The sequence below is a fragment of the Aspergillus tanneri genome (assembly GCF_003426965.1).
Source record: "Aspergillus tanneri strain NIH1004 chromosome Unknown AapTan_5_pilon_pilon_pilon, whole genome shotgun sequence".
NCBI lineage: Eukaryota > Fungi > Ascomycota > Eurotiomycetes > Eurotiales > Aspergillaceae > Aspergillus > Aspergillus tanneri.
The window spans coordinates 3,696,746-3,716,991 of record NW_022984632.1 but is presented as its reverse complement, the minus strand read 5'-3'; the positions used below and the strand labels follow the sequence as shown (position 1 = coordinate 3,716,991).

Sequence of the window (20,246 nt, the reverse complement as noted above, 5' to 3'; positions counted from 1 at the left end):
CGCAAGTATCGATCCTTCATTGAATTAAGTCTCTGATTCGACTAAACTACCAAAACATCTCGCGTTTATAAAGGCGAGGTAAACAAATGAAGAATGTAAACTAACTAATATAAGAAATATACGCGATCCGATGATGTTGTATCATCAACAACATTTGACCGAAAAGGTGCTGAATAATCAAAATTACCATAGTTAATTGTTGACACACTTTAAATACTTTACTCCTATTAATCTCTACAAGTTGGAGTCTTGGAGATAAAATCTTATATTCTTAGTTTCATGCAGAGCCAGTATACTTGTGTTTATCACTTTGTTAATTAAGAAATTATGTCAAGGGCTTTTCTGTTAATTTAAAAGCACTCTAGAATTCTTCCTATTTAGAAATTAAAGAGTTGGTCCTTATTTTAAATTCTAAGAGATAAGCAGCGCCTAACTTATACACTTTCGAGCTAATAATTACACCAAGTCTCTTCGAAATATTGATAAAGTAATGATCTGCATCTTAAATGCTTGCCTAATATGCGAGGTTCACACCCTTTTCCTGTGTTCTAGAGAGGCGCGCGAGAAAGCATCCACGCAAGTATGTTAGTTATCGTAGTCTAGGATATCAATATATCGTTCCCTATATTAACTGGTTCTTGCAGCTGTTTGATGATCTTACTGCACTCTTCCCCCCTAAGTCACATCAGAAATCAAATACGTCGCTCTTCTAGTGTCTTTCTTTGGACAATCTACTTACATTAAAAGTTTGTAATGCACTGATTGAACAATTATAGATTTAATAGCGCCGATCATATTCGATCATATGAAGTCTGCACAAGTTAGTTTGTCTATGGAAGAGGACTTGACTTTAGATCTGCTAGTAGCATTAAATAATACCTTCTCTCCCAAACTAGGAAGAGTGTCACAGTCTGGGGCTAGATATAGATAAGTTTCCGACAATGCCACTGCTGCCTTTTGCAATAGTTATGTAGCTAGGGGATATCACGGACCTGACTTTGCTATATAGTCCGCTGAGCTCGATGAACAAACGGTCATCAATTTGCGCCTTTTTATCTGTGGCGTAATAGTAAATCTCTGCACTACTACGCAGTCCGACTTAGGTCCTCAGAGTGGCCTGTATTTGCCCACCATTTCTTAATAATATAACGCCTATATAAACGTATTATTTAATGCCGTAAAAACAATAAAACACAGTAAGTTTTGATACTTATCGAAAATGGCTGCAGCATATCTATATATCCGAAATTTATAAACATACAAGTAGGGTGGGTAACTACCGCAAGAAATGCCCCAAGTAAAAATGTTACTACAAGATAAACCCACTGAATCCCTAGCTTATTAAGGTAAGCAAGGAATGTGTCTCACCCTGCATACGGAGTAGTTATTGCTAAGAATCTCAAATCAATATGCAGCCGATTGTTCAAGCTAGCTCTATAGAACCAGCGTTTAAATTTTTTTTTTTCTTGGGTAAATCAAATAGAACAGTGCCATCATTTAATAATATGCATGCCTGGGACCGTTTTACACCCATGTAACAATGACGCATTCCTGCTACGTATTCCGGACCAATGTCTCGAACATACCCAACAGATCTACTACTACCTAGCGAAAGGAACTCCCTCTTACCCCACATCCAAATTTTGTAGATGGACAGCAAATTTGAATATGGGACCTTGCACTCGCATATGAATTCCGTTACCCTGACGCCCAGTGTCGTAATAGGTATATCATTCACGTTCTTATAATATATGAGGAGGGAATACAGACAAGCAGTAAACACCTATTCAACGCTTACTACCACTTACTCTACTAGCTATCATGGGACTTATTTCTCGCTTCATCTTTGTCCTTGCACTCGGACTTCTGCGTGCTTTTGTTTCCATGGCGGACCCTCTTCGGCCAAGTGAAGATCCTTTCTACACGCCGAAAAATGATTCATGGCCCCAATTGCCTGCTGGAACCATCCTGAACTCCCGTCAGGTGGATATTGCGTCGCTGCTTCCTGGCTTCTCGAGTCCCTCTACGGCATTTCAATTATTGTATGTCACCCGAGATGTGCATGATCGACCAGCACATACAGTGACGACGATAATTGTTCCACCGCGCCCAAACTTCGAGCGGATCATCTCTCTGCAGATCGCCTACGACTCGCCTGATGTTGACTGCTCCCCCTCATTCGGCATCCGGGAGGGTGTGACCGGTCCGGCTGCGATGTGGAGCAGGAATCAGCTATACTACTTGCTTCCATTTCTCCAGCAGGGCCCGGTTGTGAACGTTCCTGACTATGAGGGCTCTAATGCTGCGTTTACCGTGGGCCCGCAGGCTGCCTACCAGACTCTAGACTCGATCCGTGCGGCGCTCAAGTCTGGTCATATAACCGGCGTCAATTCGGAGGCGAAAACTGTTATGTTCGGCTACTCCGGCGGAGGACATGCTACAGAATGGGCATCTGAATTCCACTCCAGTTACGCACCGGAGCTTAATATCGCGGGCGCTGCAATTGGCGGTCCACCTCCGAACATTACCGAGACCTATTTGTCTGTAAACGGGGGCAATAACTCAGCATTAAACGCATGGGCCGTGTTGGGTGTGATGAATGCCTATCCCGAGCTGGAAGACTACATTCACGAGCACCTTCTGCCCGAGCACAAAGACACCTTTCTGAGACCTCTTAAACGCTGCAGCGGCTTTCCAGAAGACTACCCGATGCCGGGACTTAATCTAACCGATATTTCGGCCTTCTTCGATAATCACGACAATTTTCTGTACGATTTTAAACACATTCTGGATAAAATTGGTGTGATGGGAAAGCATGGGGTCCCTAAGTTTCCCCTATATATATACGCTGGTACCGCGGATGATATAGCTACTCCGATCGAAGATACGAATTCCTTGGTGGAAAGCTTCTGCAAGACCGGTGCCAATGTACGGTATCATCGGTACTGGGGGCTCGGCCATGCTGGGACCTTAGCAATGGGAATGGGGCCAGTCTGGACCTGGATTTCGAATGTCTTTCGCGGGACTGTGCTGCCAGGCTGTGGGAGGCCAAATAATCACGGAGTGGAAGAGGATCTGCTGAGGGAGTATCCATTCTTGAGTCGGGGAGGCTCTCAGATTCCCATTTTTACAGAAGAGGAGCTGCAATCTAGGATGTTTTGAGAATGCTTGGAGATATTTGATATGGCAAGTGAAGTTGGTTGTGTGGCATCTATAGGCACAAGGTTAATGCCAGAATCTTAATTCATCTTCCGAGTCTAAGTCAAACCTCGAGATCAACTACTTTATCAATGGTTTTCTATCTAGTAGTCGGCTACCTCTTCTTCCTATCAGTAGCATCTATGAACAGGTAAATATTGCTTCAAAAAGAATATACTCAGAATTGATGTATAATTGTGCTAACACATGCATACTATTAGTGACTCCAAATTCATCCTTTCAACAAACACGTAGTCATTAATTGTAGTGACTTTAAGGCTAGAGACAGTTAATAATTTGAATCCGTAACTGAATGATCTCCACGGTGCTACAGTATATCAGAAATAAGTCATTAACTATTCTCTACATCACAATGCAAAATTTATCGTATTATTACTCTCTAGCAAAAAATATGTCTCGTATCGAATTCCTCTTTTAGCACTGGTTGGTTCCGTTACGGTAGTGGTGATATAGGAAGAGCTGTAGCATATGTATGAAATCTCTTTCGACTTTGGCGTAGTTCTGATGTGCTCTCGGAGGGGACAAAGAGATGTGTTGAATATACTGAAGTTTATGAATAACGAAGACTGACCTATAAGCCTGAAGATATTTTGAGGAATGCAGAGTAAGACAGACCTGTTCAAATCAGTGACGATTCCATGTAAGTCACATGTCTCCTGAGTTACATAGGGATGGATATATCTGGATTGCCTTAAACATGAGCTATAAATCCGTAATTTCAATAATCTTCCACGCCTAGAAAGTTTTTATTCTTTCATTCAGTCTCCTTGACATTCCCCAAAGGTTGGTTTCGCACAACCTCAAGCAATGTCCTTCGAAGTTTTGGTGCAAAGCTGAGCTTCCCGCACCTTACTAACTTATAATATTTCTCATCCTAGGGGAGATCTGTCTCTCAAATGTGTTATAACAACCTGATTGTAAGGCCGAATTCGGCTATCGAGATGACCTCAGGACCAATAGCTAAATCAGGCATTAGCCATACGGACTCTTTAGTGGCCTTCCGTGCTAATAACCAGAGAGGATAACCTGGTCCGGCGACATCTTCCATCTTATTTTCAACAGAGAGAATGAATTCTGTGTTTGGGATAGGGCCTAATATCCCCAGGATTCTACGTCGGGGATCTTCTCATATAGAAAAGGTCCTGATACCGTAGAGTAGTCCTTTATAGACAGCCGCCCAGGCCATATCTTCCACCAATTTGCTATTATCAAGCTCGGCCATCTTTATTCCATGGTTGATCTTCCAGGACAATTGAGCTCGGATGAGATCTTCAAAAAAACCCCGGAGGAATGATTGGCATCGTCTGCCTTTGTAGGAATGCTCCTCCGGATCAAAGGAAGGCGAAGGTTTAGCCGAATAATAGGATAACGACGGACCCCAGCGCTGGAGGCAACTATCACTTTTGAAAACAGTGGAAGCCTCGCAAGCATAGTGGCCCGCGGAATCAGTTGTTTGAGTAAAGGATGAATGTTATCTTTGTCAGAATTTATACTACACTATAGTAGCCAGATTGCAATTCCAAACCAACTTCTTTGTGCCAGTCTGGGGTTAGAAGAGTCAAGTCGTAGTCAATTTGGGTTAAGTGATGCCACATTGTATAAAGTCGATCTCGGGGAGCCCTCATTGGGGTATTTGTGGTGGCGAGTCTAGGCGAAATACCTTGGCAGATGGATTCAAGTCGATGTAAAATTTGGTGGGCAAGAAGGTGAATGTTGACATGGATAAACCAAGGGTTAGGCCCGAAGGGATAACATCTGTGTTAGGGTCGTTGTCGTTATGAGTCCCAAAGGTGGGTAGATCAGCGTGTTCCTTGAGAGTGGATGGATGAGTGGTTCATTGCTGGCTTGATCGACATTACTCGCTTGGCCTGGGTCGGTGTTTCATTTAACCCAATACCTGTATGCGGTTCGAGGGTCGTGACTTCTTTTGTTTGCGCGGAAGGTTGTTGGTAGGAGTTGCAGGCTCGCCACAAAATCCGCAGTCTGGACTGGGCCAACTTTCGTCTGCCCAATTTGCCTTCCCCAAATTATTAGAGTCTTAGATTCGCTCTCATCACCCGGTTCGCGAACTAACCCACGACTCCGCTGTCCACCTGCAGATTTTGGCATGATTGTGGTCCCCTACATCTACAAAGAGTAGTTCAGTAATTTCCACACCCATTCTCTGTACCAAGCATCCGCTGCGGCCTTAGGACCATAGGTGTATTTCTGGACTGCTTGCAGGTCGTCCCCCTTATCCCTATGCCTGTGCAATTTGTAGGCTCTCTGCTTCGTAAGGGCTTTCAACGTCACTGTTCCCACCCGCCGAAAGGAACCTGCAATAAAATCTACAGCAGGTGCTGTCTCAGGGCATGAATGTCAGTAGGCACGGTCCTCCCAAGGAACTCTAGGTCTACATAGAGTTCAGGGCACGAATGAAGATCGCTCCAAGCTTTGCTATCAAAATACCCCGTATATTGAGAACCATAAAGTTCCTCTGTCAATGGAGAATGATGCAGCGACTGTCAGATGCAGCTGATAGGTTATCCAGCGCACCAAGTGAACGTTTTCGGAACTATCAGTAATCTAGCATATGCGCATAAGATAGCGAGCGGTTTCTTGACATTTACTAAGTGGATCCAATTCAATAAGAAATCCCAGAGTTAGACATGCTTCATGACGTGTCCAAGTGATGATTTACCCCAAAAGAACGAATTGGCTCCTCCTAGCGTTGCCTTTTCTGCTACACAGAGCGCAAGTAGCCCCAGGGAGTTCGCCTACCATATGTAAGTTTAAATCCGCTATCTGCAGGAAAGTCCATTTATACGCCCAGTGCTTAAAATTAACGTCCTGCCAGTATCCAATTGAGATGTCGTGTACTGACTTGATATCTAACAGGTAGTTGTGTGGGGATAAAGTCAAAGCATGGATTACGACTAAAAGTGAGTTCTTTCCATCCCCAGCGAATTTTGCGTCGGGCCATAATAATTAATGTAAAAGCGAACATTCGCTTAAATATTCATTACAGAAACCTTCACCAATTTAATATTACTAGCAAGTGGGTGAACTGAATAAAATTTTTGCATTTGTTATAAATAATTCATTGACTAATAGCTGGAACAGCAGATGGAAAATGGCTGTAAGGACTAGCCATACCGAAGAAAGCGTTTGCTATATCACATCCACACAATAAATACTCCAAAAATCAAGATTATATGCTGGCACTCGAGAAAGTTAAAGACATTAGAGACCTAGAAAAAAAGATAGATTGTTAGTAGATTGCAACTGCTGGATTTTATTTATATATGGATCAGTGTATTATGTATCTTCCAGGAACCTCCACTGAGCTGCTATATATAGAACAGATGATATCATTTGGGAGAAAATATAGTGCATATTTAGGCACCCAAACTGCACGATTATGACCATTAAATACAACATAAAATCCTATCGTTCATAAAGGAATTAATCTTGGTGCTGCTACACGTGACAAAGTGGGCTAGCTATTGTTGCAACATTATCATCCCTCTGCTTCTGACAAGGGTTCAATTATCAGAAGCTCGGTCCCTGCTACCTTTCTCTAATGATCCAGCTTGAAAAGTTAAGAATGAAGTAAGATCTGCTGCATTGGGGATTTCAGGGTACACAACTAATTGCTACCACACATTGTGTCTTAGGATACTGGAGCCTGGGCATAAAACATGACCATAAAAGAAAACTTTGCAACCTTGACGATGAATGTAATCCTGTTGAAACTGAAACTGTGCATAGTAAGTGCTATAATCTAATTATCCCCTGGACTCTTCCGGACACATTTGGCAGGTTCAGTGTTTACCCTCAGAGAGAGTAAATCAGGACGTGAATAATGCCCTACAGTATCAATCATCGCTTTAGCGTAATCAATATCCTGGAGGTCAATATCTGCCTGCAGTATGCATTCTTCACCTGCTGGGGGGGTGTCCACAAGAGGAGCACCGTCCGGTCCAAAGATCATGGAGAACCCTCCGCTCGGCTAAAACGACCAGTCAGACTACAATTAAATTGGTAAAATAGTCACAACTCACAGTTTGGATGATACCCCCTTCAACCAAGTTCTGCTTCTCTAGGCTCTCCTTCTTGACCACCTGCGTACATACTAACACAAACGCCTGCCCCTCAATCGCAAAGAACTGACTAGCATTTCGACTTGCCACGTCCGTCTCATGGAAAGGCCATTTGATCCCTTTTGGTTCCGGAAACTCGGCAGGCCAACTAGCCACGTGGATTTGCACACCCTGGGAATACTCATAAAACCGCAGTAAGGGCTGTAGATGTTCCCAGCAGTTCAGACCTCCGATGCGACCAAAAGGGGAGTCAACTACTGTCTGTAGCGATTCAGCTTGCCCCTCACCCCAGATAGATCGCTCCACATGGGTGGGTTTGACTTTGCGTCGATGACGCACAATATCTCCGTCAGGGTTAATAAATGATTGTGCCATGTACAGACTGCCACCGTCGCGCTCACTATACCCTAGGACGATAAATATACCTGCCTCCTTGACAACTCCACGGATAGCATCCATTTCTGGGGAGTCCCGCGAGAGAGAATTAGCCATGTATTTATGCATCAACTCAACGTTATCAATCACACTTCCGGTCCACATCGTCCTGCACATTAAGTCAATGACGTTTGATAGCATTGGAAATTGATCTCACCATAGGTATCCCGGTATCCATACTTCTGGGAATCCTAGAACATTGATTCCCTTCTTGCCAGCTTCCCTGATCAGAGCAATTGTCTTTGCAACACTAGCAGCAAGATCAACCCAGCCAGGCTCAGCCTGCACAGCGCCCACACGGACTTTGGTCATTGTTTGAACTGGTGGAGACGGAGAAGAACAGCTAGCAAGAGCAAGACTTATGTAACTCTCAGCCTACCAACCAATATCGAGAAGAATGGGAGAATGTGCACATATATATAAAAGATGTCTTTTCTACAGCTATACTTGATCGCATGGACATGCCTTTTAAGGATAATAAATTCTTGTGTACCTCGCTTAATCAAACTCCACAACTGATAGCAACCTATTATTATTCTTTGCCCTATCTGCAGCGGATCGATCTCGGGGAATATCCCGGGGTTTGCGGGGAATGCTTCGGGATCTCTTGGGATCGCATAGCCCGAAGCTTGTTCCCCCGAAGCACTGCACACTGGGTACACAATACGATATTTGTCACTGCAAATGGCATTAAACTTGGGAATCAACTTAGGATTAAACTGAGTTCGAGACGTTTGTCCTCGACTAGCAGCAATTCGTAGAGTCATAGAATCTATGTTGTGCACAATAGTTGTAAATCTAAAACAGGGGATCGAGTCTAAGCCCGGTATTACTTAGCGTAAGACTCATGCTACGTAGCCAAGTCGGAAATAAGAGATCTCATATGCTTCAGATAATTATCGAGCATAACTACAAGCCGACACAGAAGAATTAGGGAGGCATTGAGAAGTTTTACCGGCTACTCTTATAAACCAGCTGTTAGGAAAAGAAATAGACTGCCATTAGAGCAATGTTCTATGTCTGAGAAGTTTATCTTTGAATTGATAAACCGGATAATATGTTTTAAATTGCTAATCGATATCCGCAAAGGAGTCTTTATTTCTTGTTCGTGTTAAGCCTAGATATACTCCACATAAGGGAAGAGTTGCACTCGCGCCATTTTGTTTTGGTTCACTGGAACATAAATATCGTTGTGTCAAATATATCCAGTTTAAACTACATCCTTCTCCACAATATGCATTCACACAATGAAAGCAGAACCGGCATGCAGCATTTGAATCCATGCCCCCAAAACATTTATTAACACTATCTACGACTGCTGAGTGAATTGTTCTTGGATTGAGTTATATAAAAAATAGTCCCCCTGATAACTTCAACCCTGTTATTGTTGACATACACACCTAATGTTCTATATTGTATAGTATCGCCTAGCCATAGACTACTCGCTATCAAAACCCCTCCTCAAATTCTCATACCGACTAATCGGATACGTTAACGTATTTTCGGTCCCATCCAACCCGCCCACCCTTCCCAACACATCCCCGGTAATCCTAACCAGGCTTCTCTCATGGTAGACTGGATGATCCCCACTAAGCTCCCACCACATCGCCCCTCCCAACCCCCTTCGTATAATATAGTCCGCCTTCATCCCCGCCACCTCAGGTGTATCATAACTCACCATCTTATTCTTGCCCGGATCATAACTCCAACTCGCCAACAACGATCCATCGGTAAACTCGCTGCTCCCCTCCGCCGGAAGAGCCTTGTAATCCCACACACCGTTCTCCCACGATCCATCGCCGACACCCTGGAACGGCCGTCCAGGACCACCCGTATTTTCAAAGGCGCGGCCATACAACGGCAGCCCGAAGATGATCTTGCTTGGGTGCACACCACCACGGATATACGCCATTACTGCGGCGTCCGCACTAAAGGGCGTTAGTCCCTGATGAGGATGAGGAAAAACATTTGCCATATGGCCGGCGGTGGAATCCCAGCTTCCTGCGAAATCGTAACACATGAGGTTCCAGAAATCAAGGAACTGGTCCATTTCGTAGATGCGCAGCTTGCCGTAATTGGTGGGACCGCACGGAGCGGCAATAGTGAGGAGGAGACGTTTCCCCTGGAGATAGTGAGCTGAGTAGCGGTCTAGCTCGCAGCGGGTTTCTTGCAGGAGAAGAACATAATTCATCGCTTGCGCGGGGTCCTGCGGATATTCCCAGTCAATATCGATGCCGTCAAATCCCAGATCGGCGAGGAGGTGGACGGCGGAACGGGCGAAGTTTTGTCGTCCTTCCGGGGTGGAGGCTGGGACGGCAAAATTGGCACTGTAGGTCCAGCCACCGATGGAGAGTAGGGTTTTGAAGTGGCGATGTTTTTTCTTGAGGAGGTAGAGCTGCTTGATGCAGCCGTAGACGTTGTCTCCCGTTTCATTCCAGGAGTCGCTCGGATAGTGCTTTTCGAGGTCCGAGTAGGTGTCCGTTAAGAAACTGGTTTTGTTTTTGGTTAGTGCGCAGGTTTATATGAGGGGTTAGAGGGATGTACACTTCGCCTGTGGGACGGATATTGGCGAAGGAGTCTGGATTCTATCAGTCTCTGCGGTTGGGTCAGATTGGAGGGGTCATACAAAGAATGTGAGTGATGTAGTTGGCGGGGATGTCTTGAGGTTGGTAGTTGCGGCCGTAGACGCCCTTTTATGTGGTGAGCTTGTGTCCTCAAAAGTGTATAAAGGGAGTGTCTCATACCCAATTGGTGAAATAGGCCACAGTCTTGTAAGATGGCCGGCCGGTGTTCCAGGAAGCGGCTGGTGTTACCAATAGCGGAGGTGGAGGCATTCTGGGAGAGGTGCCTGTGTCTGTTGGCGGGAAAGCAAAACCCCCATTATCAACGGTACCGCTGGCTACGATTTCACGCGTAGCTATGGGCTCTGTAACATTTTGGGCCTGTGGAGCGGCTTCATTCTCAGGGATATTGAGTTCTTGTCCCACATAGATAAGATCAGGATTGGTGACCTGCGGATTGGCTGCTGTGAGGGCAACAAGTGTTATGCCGTGGTCTTGAGCGATCTTCGACAAGGAGTCGCCGCTGGCGACGGTGTATGAAAGCATTGTTGATGGATTTCAGGTGCGTCTGAGTTGGTATAAGCATAATCAATAATTCCGCACAATCGCGATGTGGTCAAATGGGTCCGTGGCGCCATTCCTCTCCTGGTCTAGTACCAGGCACACATCATTTGGATACGTAAGGCCGAGAGGCACGACAGCAGCCTCATGTACTACCTACAGTGGTAGCATACGTATAATAATGACATACCATGGCTTCATCTGGGCCTTTTATTCCATACAATCTTGGCGATAGCCCTGAGTGTGTGTCGGCTTCCAAGAAAGTGAGGGTAGAACTCGAATAGAACAAAGTCCTAAATATCCGGCACGTCCAAGTTAGATTAAACAATCTGGGAATCGTTTCTAATTGCATATTGGCTTTGTACTAACTTGACATTATCTAATGCATTTATTTTACCTGCAGATAATTATTCCAAATTTTAAACAGAAAAATCACAGAACAGATAATCCAACTATCTGATCAGCAGACATCTGTGCCAAACTCTGATTATTTGGAATCCTCCATTAACGTGCCAGACTAGTGTCAGATTTATGGGATTCTGATTAGGAGGTCTGACTTGATTGTATTCAGAAAGACATTGTGCCCAAGTCCTCTGAGGGGTATTGGGTATTATGTTAAGAGACCTTCTGTATTCAGTATGGTCACGTGGCATCTCTTAGTCACCATCTAGATAGTCAGCTGGCCCTCTAGCGCGGCGTCTCACAATAGAACGAAGCCACCCCACTTGTAACCTGCGAGGGGCTTTTGAATTCAAGAGAATCGTACCTCGCGAGCAGTATGCACATTTCACATGATGCCGCAATTAGAACTAGCTTATTCTGACAAGTAGTAGTGACACAAGGGGCCGCCAGCACATCGTCACATGGAAAATAAAGCCGCTGGAAAGCGCTCCTAGGGTCATGAGATCAACTGAACTTTGTTAACGCAGGTCCGCTACAGAATAAAAACACGCCGGTTGGGACCCTCAGTCAGTCTCCAAGGTCTATAAACAGTCCAGGAATATAGCAGGTCCGGTGAAGCGAGCATGAAACTGGGCCCTACAATACCAAAGACAACGGAAACAGGAAAGCATCCAGCGTAACTAGCAAGGCATGAGCACCGAAGAGAAATCCGGAGCTACTGGATCAGGATCTCTTCGTCTCAAAAAGCCCTTCAAGATGTGTCGATTTTTGATACCACCGCGGAACCACGCATGATCCCATCAATGGCAGAAGACGATATCTACTTGGTACGTGATCGGGTGGCGGTCCCCTGCCAGTTTGCACACCCTTCTCTCGTAAAAGGCATCCACAATCACTCCTCCTTTGCGTCTCACATCCCACAACGTCTACGCAACACGTTTCGGTTCACGAATGCCGTAGTGTATGGAACCACAGAGGAAAAGAGAGCTATCTTCTCCGTGATTCACAGGTACCACGGCGTCGTGAGAGGGGATGGTTATTATACCAACAATCCCTAATTGTCCAGACGGACGGCGGCAACCTTGCTGTACACCTTGTACGGGTCGGGAGACATTCTTCGGACAGTTGTCTCACTCGAATAAGGCGACCATGTTTAAGGAATGCGCCCCTTCGCTACATCTCTTCGCATGCCTCCTGAGATGTGGCCCGAAAGCTACTATGATTTCCAGATCTATTGGAAGCACAATATTGAAACGCTGCAGGTAATGGCGTTCGAGTTGTGCTCGCATCTAATGTACCCAAATGACCTGCCCCTGCTCGCGCAGCTAGCAACACCACTAGCAAGATTGGTGACCATAACATGTTACCCGAGCGGTTAGCGATCGAGTATGGTCTCCAGCCCACAGCGCTTAGTCAGGTTTCATATCATGCCATGGTGGCGTCCACGCGGCTTTTGTACCCGCTTGTTACTCCTGGGCTGAGATACAGCATCGGATATACATAGAAGATTTGAAAAACGCGGTGGCCCAAGTCAAAGAGACTGGACATTGGGCCGGTATTTAGGATATTGCAGTTATTAGTACTGATAATTAGTATACAGTAAAGTGAACTTTTGATTCTATATGAACCTTGTTTTGTATTCCATCTATAGAACTATTTGACTCTCTGCACTTCCTGCTACATTATACGAAAATTGTAAAGATAAGGAATATGGCATTGATATGAATATTACTAGAGAACTTTTGATATTGATTCTGCATATTAGTCTTGTTAGGTGTGGGTACGTCACCTAACATTACAGTGCGCTACTATATAAGGTGCTCAGGAGTGGGGATCAGATATAGTGGTTCTTTTGGTCAATTAGTTAAGATCCTGGGCTTGGCTATAACATGTCTTTACCCACAACCTCGACCCAACGTCATCCACATCGACTAAGTTGACTTAACTTTATTTAAGTGTTATTTACCTTTTCCACTTTTTTTATACCCTGTCATTATAGCGAGTAGCAGCCCAGGAACTCGTTGCCTTCCTTTCCCCCCTGCTTGTCCACCAGCCTGATCGTCCCGGCGAATCTGCCTCTTCTATGCGGGATCTACCCATTGGTATCTATTCATAACTCCTTCACAGGCCGGACACAAGCTTGCTTATGTTGTTTAAGGAAAGTTCGATGTGATGTTACTGATTAGACCCCTCACCTGTGAACCAACTGTTAACTTGATGGAGTGCTGTGTAGAGTTGCTGATAGAAGCTACGATTTCCGCAACATACTAACTAGAGTCAGACAGACAGATATTATTTAGAGGGGTGTTATAATCTATTTTAGCTCTTTGAGTATGCCATTCCTTGATCACCAATAAGTAAATAGCCGGGTAGTTGAAAATATACTCTTGTATAATATCCTGAATATAAGTATTAGTCAATCCACGACATGTACTGGTGGAGACAATAACATGAAAATGTCGGTTAATGTTAACTATTGCCTTAATTAAATGCACTCGCTACTTGTGGGCGCAACAGCATGACCCTCTCGTATATATTTTAATTCAAGATGGCGCGTTGGCCTGTGTATACGTGCACTGTTAGGCAGGTAGATCTTTTCCCCAGATTGCTATTATTGCCCTACTTCTCTAGTTTAACCAATTCTTGTACACCTCCTTCAGCTCTCTTAGCAGACCTAGTTCATCATTATTCGTCATCATCTTCTCTATAGCCTGTCTTATGTTATCCAGCTCGTGCGAAATATTCTCTAGTATTTGAGACACTATGTAGTTTAGGCTGTTTGTAAAACTGTGGACTATTTTTGATTCGTGGGAGATTCTATGTAATTTATAGCGTCTTGGAAATTAGATATATTATATAATTATTAATGTTTTGAAGAGGGCTAGTTGTTGACCTCCCTGAGATGAAAGCATGTGGAATTGAATATAATATAGATTTTAGATGGAATCTCCCATCACTGTAATTTTCTGCCCGGTAGCTTTCGTATACACAGCTCTTTGACTGGGTTTACTACAGGAGATGGCAATATGACATGCGAATGGTTGAAATATAAATAAAAGGATGTGTTTCGACTAATATCTTTATCATCGGGCGGGCCAAATCCTATATGTCCTGGTTCTGGTAGACATAAATGTTTTCATTGCTCTACCCAAACAGCTACCATACTGGGGGAAGATCTTCTACTTGTTTTAGGTGTTGGGTTCTAGATGTAGCGAGTGTCATTGCATCCGAGTCACTGAGGATCTTCTGAAACTAGTAATTAATTGGCATTTAAATAAAATAAACGTGGAGGGCTTGCCCCGTATGGAGGGAACCTACCACCTCCAGATACTTGGAATACTAGAGCTCATTCTCTGCCCGGCTTTATTTTATGTAGATGTTCGCTTATTCTGCTCCGTTGACTAACAGTAGTGACAGTAAAACTATGGCCAATAGTTTAACACGTTTAATCCTCGATTCATCCACTTAAGACATTTACCGGCACTTAAATACAATTCTCCCAATCATTTCATCATCCTTCCTTCTAGCATTTCACCTGTATGTGCCCGGCATTTGGCAATTTATATCTTAGCCGCACTTACTGCACGAAGCCTGTTCTATCGTTAGTATTGACTCCATTTAGAATGAAAAGCGAAACCTACAGTAGAGGTACCAACTGTAGCGAGACAGGCGGCATCGGCAATGGGATCTACCATTAAATTAATAAGAAATCCAACGAACACATGGCACCAAAAGACGTACTAAGACCCAGCTCTACAGCTGCAGCCGCACAGGCAGCGCTTTCACCAGCAAGGGAGGAAACACAAGCTTTAAAAAGTCAGTAAACTGTAAAATTAACGGCCGTCAAAGCCACCTACCCAACCAGTCGCACCCTGCAGCCTTCATGTTTTCAACATAGGCAGCAGCGCTACCCTTCACGTCTTGCAAGTTCTGCGCAGTTGAAGCCGGAGCCGCGGAGGCAATGGCCAGAAGGGTTGAGATAGCGATGAAAAAACGCATTGTAGTGTTCAAGTGCGAAACCTTTGGTATTGCTTGAATAATGTTGCTGATTATTTGCAGTTGTTTTCAAAGGGATGAACGAGGTCTTTATATAGACAGTGCTTGCCCGACGTCAGATGAGATTTTATACATTGGTCAAACCGATCCTGTATTCGTTCAATGCCACCCTGCTGGCTTTGCATCGCAATGGAAGTCTTCACGCCCAATTGGCTCCATTCTTGAGAATTGCCAAGTCTAGTAATACGAGATGTCTTGCAATACGAGAAATGTGCTAGTATATGAGAGATTAATAGTAGTATAGTGTCTACAGCTCTGCATCTGGACAGACCTAGTTGGCCGTTAGAGTCATGCTTTACAAAGATGGGTGGGCTACAGAGAACGAAAGTGTTGTTATTTTGACTATCATTGGAGCATACCATGAGCGCTGGACTCACTAACATATCCGCCATCATGTCTAGGCTTGACAATTACTGGGGGACTAGAATTTTGCGAGAGGTGTACGTAGTATCCCATGTTTGGGTGGAGTTGAATGCTATACTATGTTGTATCAAAGGTAACATGTGTACCACTGAGGATTTATCATAGCTCTAGCTGGCATTGCAGCTAGAATTACTTGTAGTTAGCCAATGTAACTACATGTCACCTATAAGCCTGCTCTAAACATTTTCTAGATATGATTCTCATTGAAAACATGAACAAGAGCTTTTACCAATTTAAAGGAAAGCGAGATGTAGCATGATACATTAGATGAATTATCTCGTGCACAGCATTCGAATTTACGAGAATATCATAATTCTCAGCAAACCCCCAGAGTGAACATCTGGCTAAGAATCCAAGAGTAGCTTGGTTCGAACAAGATATACTCTTGGCGACTTCGTTTACGCCCTACAAGGTCAATAAGATACAGATACGAGAGGGCTGACCCGCACGAACACGGGTGGTCCAATGGGAACAATGGCAGAAAATAAGATAGGCAACAATCCTTAGTAGTCGAATGTCCCATATTTGCCCAAAAATATCCGTCATTATGTCTTTATAGAAATTAATCTTCACCCCGCACTCCGCATTCGTTTACCCGGACGGACCTACGGACCTGCCATTCCGTACCTCAAGCTGTTAGTCATTAGATCAAAGATTATCAACACGATCTCAGTTACGAGATAATACGAGCACCTAGCCTTTACGAATTATCCGATTACTCCTCTAGGTTAGTTGAAAATTAACAATGGACGTTGAGGCATATACACTACCAATATCTATGGCTTAGGCAACAGGAGAAAAACGTCATAGTGGATCGACATCTCCTGGAGACCATCCGATACGAGATTACGGTGAGAGCAGAGAGACGAGACAACTACTGCGGTTTCCACAAGCGGAAACAATGAAGAGAATGCATTTTATGAATTTCGGGCGACTCGACGTTCTGGAAACCGAATCCATGGCCGCGGACGACATAGAATTCAGCTCCTGATGTACAACTTCATACTGTGACAGAGCGAGGAAAGCAAAAGAGAAGGGACCAGCCTTAGGTAACTTTCAGGACGATAGTCTTATACCAGTCCCTTGATTATAGTGAGCGCCAGGTAACTCGAAATGTCAAATCGTAGGGATCCTGTTGCCCAATCAAACTTATCCATGTATACTGCCTTTTTTATTAATCTTCATGGGTAAAAATTTAATACAGGGCAAATAAATACGTCGCTCTAAAGCTTCTCATGCCAGAGCATGGAAAAGAACGAGGCGAGGAAAATGGAGTTTGTTACTCAAAAGTGCTAGGGCTCCCAGAACCAGGGCAAACACCATTTTCATTGCCACTGGACTCTTTTGAGCACCAGGTCCCCAATGGAACTCATTACTGCTAGCTTTGTGACAGTAGTGGGCCTAGCCTGGGCACTCATATATGAGAAATATCATGTATTCGGTTCTGGCTAACAACGGTACCCATTATAGTTAGCCAATTCGATGTTGTACCAGATCCTGCTTCGTATAATTTTTACGAAAATGATGTTATCCATGGAGACCTATATCTCTTAAGTTTCCTATTTGTTGCCATCAACCTAAACTTGGGGGGATAGGTTGCAACGAAATGTTGAACAGTATAAGAAAGACCCCAGGTTACCGCTGTCTGTCGCTTAGTACCAGCCGTTAACAAAACATGAGAATTTAGAGCAAGATTTTATACTCCGACATTTGACTTGACAGATGTACATTCGAATTTCGTCAGATTCCACGGAAACATGTCCCTAATGCATGCCAGCCTGTTTCTCCACGCAGCCGCCTAAGAATCCTTTCACACCTTTCAATCTCCGTATTCGAGAGCTTATGTTCGAAGGAGTCATAGAAATGGCCAAGATATCTAGAGTTTTGAGTGTCTTTTCTTCGTGTTCCTCACGAGAATCCATCTGTTCATGGTCGGTAAGGTGGGGAGCGACGAGACAAAACGATGAGCATTTCTTAAGCTCTTGATATTGTCGAGGGTCGCCTCATCATTGATGAGGGCAAAATACGCACGATCTGGAATATATTGCACCACGGAAGGGAAAGGCTCGTGAGCATTCTTAGGATCGTGATAGAGCCATCTAGTCACTGCAGAAGTCATTGCTGGCACAGTTGTTGTCGTTTTTCACGGATTGTTTCTACTCAGCCAGAGGACCAGTACATAAGTTATACTTTTTCCAAGGGAAACCAAGCCGACTTGCCGGCGAGTTTGCCTCCCCCAGCTGTTTGCAACGAACAACGAAACGTACGATAGTGTGGCTGGGCAGCATCTAGTGCCTTTAATATCCACAGTATCATTTAAATAGCGAGGATCAAGTAGTACTGGTGAGCAGGTTGTTGAAGGCTAATAGGACCATGCATATAGAACAAGATGCATCAGATATTTTATGCAGTGAATTCCTATGTTTGTGCGTACCACATGCAGCCCCTTAAGATGCCATTCTAAATAGCTAGTACATTTTCTCCTGCCCATTGTTACATTGAGCTTGTGAAATCTGTAAAAGTGCAGCTCTTGTCCTGCTGTTATCGAGAATTTACATTGGCTTTCTGAGAGGCTTTAGAGATTGACAGTGTGGCTTTAGTCATTTCTGTAGTTGGCTGGTAGACTCGTAACCCTTTTTGTTTTTTACGTGAAAATCTCTTATGTCTCGAGATCACCCTTTAGATTACATCCCAATATTGCCAATGTTAAGGAATTTCACCTTTTAATTACGGAGTTACCATCTGCGGAGATAAATTAAAGACGACAGAAGTGGCAATCTCGATAATGTTATCTCATCTAGGTAAAGTCTACGAGATTGCCCAATCAATAAAGTAGCCGTAACGGTAGTACTGGGCCATAGGTAGCTATTGGTGCCACTCACAACTCACTCTCACTAAGGACGCAGCTTTGTTGAACAGGTAGGTGGTCTATAGCAGGTTCAAGCGAGTATCCTGTCCAAAATTGAACAATATGTAGTTTTATCTCTAGGCCTCATTACTTCGACAGCACTGGGCTCAGAAGAGGTATTAGCAGATTCAATCCTCATATATCTTGTCCGTCTGTCAATCGTCTTTTGCTTTGTTTACGCATCCTCGACGAGTAGAGCGTTTGGGCCGCCCCGGACTTAATATTACTTACCATTCTCAGAGCAAACTCCATGCCAATTGGCAGACATAGCGGTATATTACGGAGTACAATACACAATGATGGAATGCTACTCACTCCTGGATCCTGGCCCAATAGGTAGAGAAACATACCATCAGTGATATTTCGTGCCAAAGCTCTTGATCCTACACATGGTGGGTGTAACAGCGGATGTGCATCTCCAGGACTACTCTAATAGGCAATGACCCCTTGGAAAGCCGAAACTGGGAAGCCGAAGTTGATCTTCATGATAGAGAAAACAGTCGCACAGCTCGAAAGTCATCCGCCGGTCTGTTCCACTCGGGATATTGATAGATCTGATTGGGGGGAACTGATCACACCTTTCCCAATGCGGGCACAAGTGTCGAACATGCACTTTATGCCGACTCAAACTCCATCGTCAACTTCTAGTTTATAAGAAACTCTGGGCATCGAGATGGCATTTATGGGGATTATTCGCGAGTAGGTATATTCTTCTCGAGCTCATTTTCGTTGTGAGGAAAAAGACCTACAGCTCGTTCAGATTTTCACTCTGTTACGGAAACACTATAATCCGCCCGACTTGGCGGTGCGGAGTATCTGACGACCGATTCAACCCCTGAATCCTTTAGTTAGTAGAGCACCCAGATAGGAACGCAAGAGACTCAGTTGGTTGAGATACTGTGATTCCTGGTGTTTCCACTGAATGACATCTACTTCCTAGTTAGGCTAGTTGGCCTGTAGCTGATAGAATAGCTCCCTGCGCATTGAATTTCACAACATCATCCTTTGACGGATCACTCCAAACTACTCTAGCCGAGCAAATGCAGATAAACCTAAAATGCCAGTTCTGGGGTTGTTGCTGGCTCGGATTCTCTTGTTTTCTATCGAAAGTGCCTGACTGACTGAGCGAACCAACGGATGCATCGCCAAGAACGCTTCTGCGCAAGCGAAATCTTGGCATCGGGAGCAAGCACGGCTAGGCGTCATCGTTTTCAACCGTCTGATTAGGCGGTTCTCAAGGCTAATTGCTGTTCGTCGCTTGGGGTCAGACTGGCCCCATTTCCTGACAGTGGTAGGGAAGCCTGACAGGATTTTGTCTTGGGTTCAAGTGAGATCCACTTATGAGGTAGCCCCACGCACAGATTGGCATCTTACTTGGCAACTTTGTGCATTACTTTTATTGCGATTTGCGAATAGGAGGAGGATAGTAAGCTCGAGTTTGATTCTATAATCTAACTCGTACAGAGTATGCTACCACACACTATCCACCATATCTTCTCTGTTTCACAACCCTCCGAATCCCTCTATATCTCAAATATACCAAACATGCACAGATAGTATGCTAAAATATTCAACAGGTCCAATCCTTATGGAGTCACC

The 20,246-nt window shown here is 44.3% G+C and overlaps 4 protein-coding genes across 4 annotated transcripts; 1 reads left to right on the top strand and 3 right to left on the bottom strand.

Moving 5' to 3' along the window:
• Nucleotides 1-1,821: 1,821 nt before the first annotated feature.
• ATNIH1004_010618 (uncharacterized protein) lies at nucleotides 1,822-3,162 on the top strand (the record flags this gene model as incomplete). The annotated part of the gene is made up of 1 exon (XM_033575186.1): nucleotides 1,822-3,162. One exon carries the CDS (start codon nucleotides 1,822-1,824, stop codon nucleotides 3,160-3,162), a length of 1,341 nt encoding a protein of 446 aa, XP_033423204.1.
• A 3,820-nt stretch (nucleotides 3,163-6,982) lies between these two features.
• Nucleotides 6,983-8,048, bottom strand: ATNIH1004_010617 (carbon-nitrogen hydrolase family protein; the record flags this gene model as incomplete). Its single annotated transcript, XM_033575185.1, has 3 exons — nucleotides 6,983-7,210; nucleotides 7,263-7,845; nucleotides 7,894-8,048. 3 exons carry the CDS (start codon nucleotides 8,046-8,048, stop codon nucleotides 6,983-6,985), a joined length of 966 nt encoding a protein of 321 aa, XP_033423203.1.
• A 1,126-nt stretch (nucleotides 8,049-9,174) lies between these two features.
• Nucleotides 9,175-10,843, bottom strand: ATNIH1004_010616 (uncharacterized protein; the record flags this gene model as incomplete). The annotated part of the gene is made up of 4 exons (XM_033575184.1): nucleotides 9,175-10,225; nucleotides 10,281-10,314; nucleotides 10,363-10,426; nucleotides 10,481-10,843. 4 exons carry the CDS (start codon nucleotides 10,841-10,843, stop codon nucleotides 9,175-9,177), a joined length of 1,512 nt encoding a protein of 503 aa, XP_033423202.1.
• A 3,994-nt stretch (nucleotides 10,844-14,837) lies between these two features.
• Nucleotides 14,838-15,259, bottom strand: ATNIH1004_010615 (uncharacterized protein; the record flags this gene model as incomplete). Its single annotated transcript, XM_033575183.1, has 4 exons — nucleotides 14,838-14,851; nucleotides 14,913-14,948; nucleotides 15,002-15,067; nucleotides 15,118-15,259. 4 exons carry the CDS (start codon nucleotides 15,257-15,259, stop codon nucleotides 14,838-14,840), a joined length of 258 nt encoding a protein of 85 aa, XP_033423201.1.
• Between the last annotated feature and the right edge of the window lie 4,987 nt (nucleotides 15,260-20,246).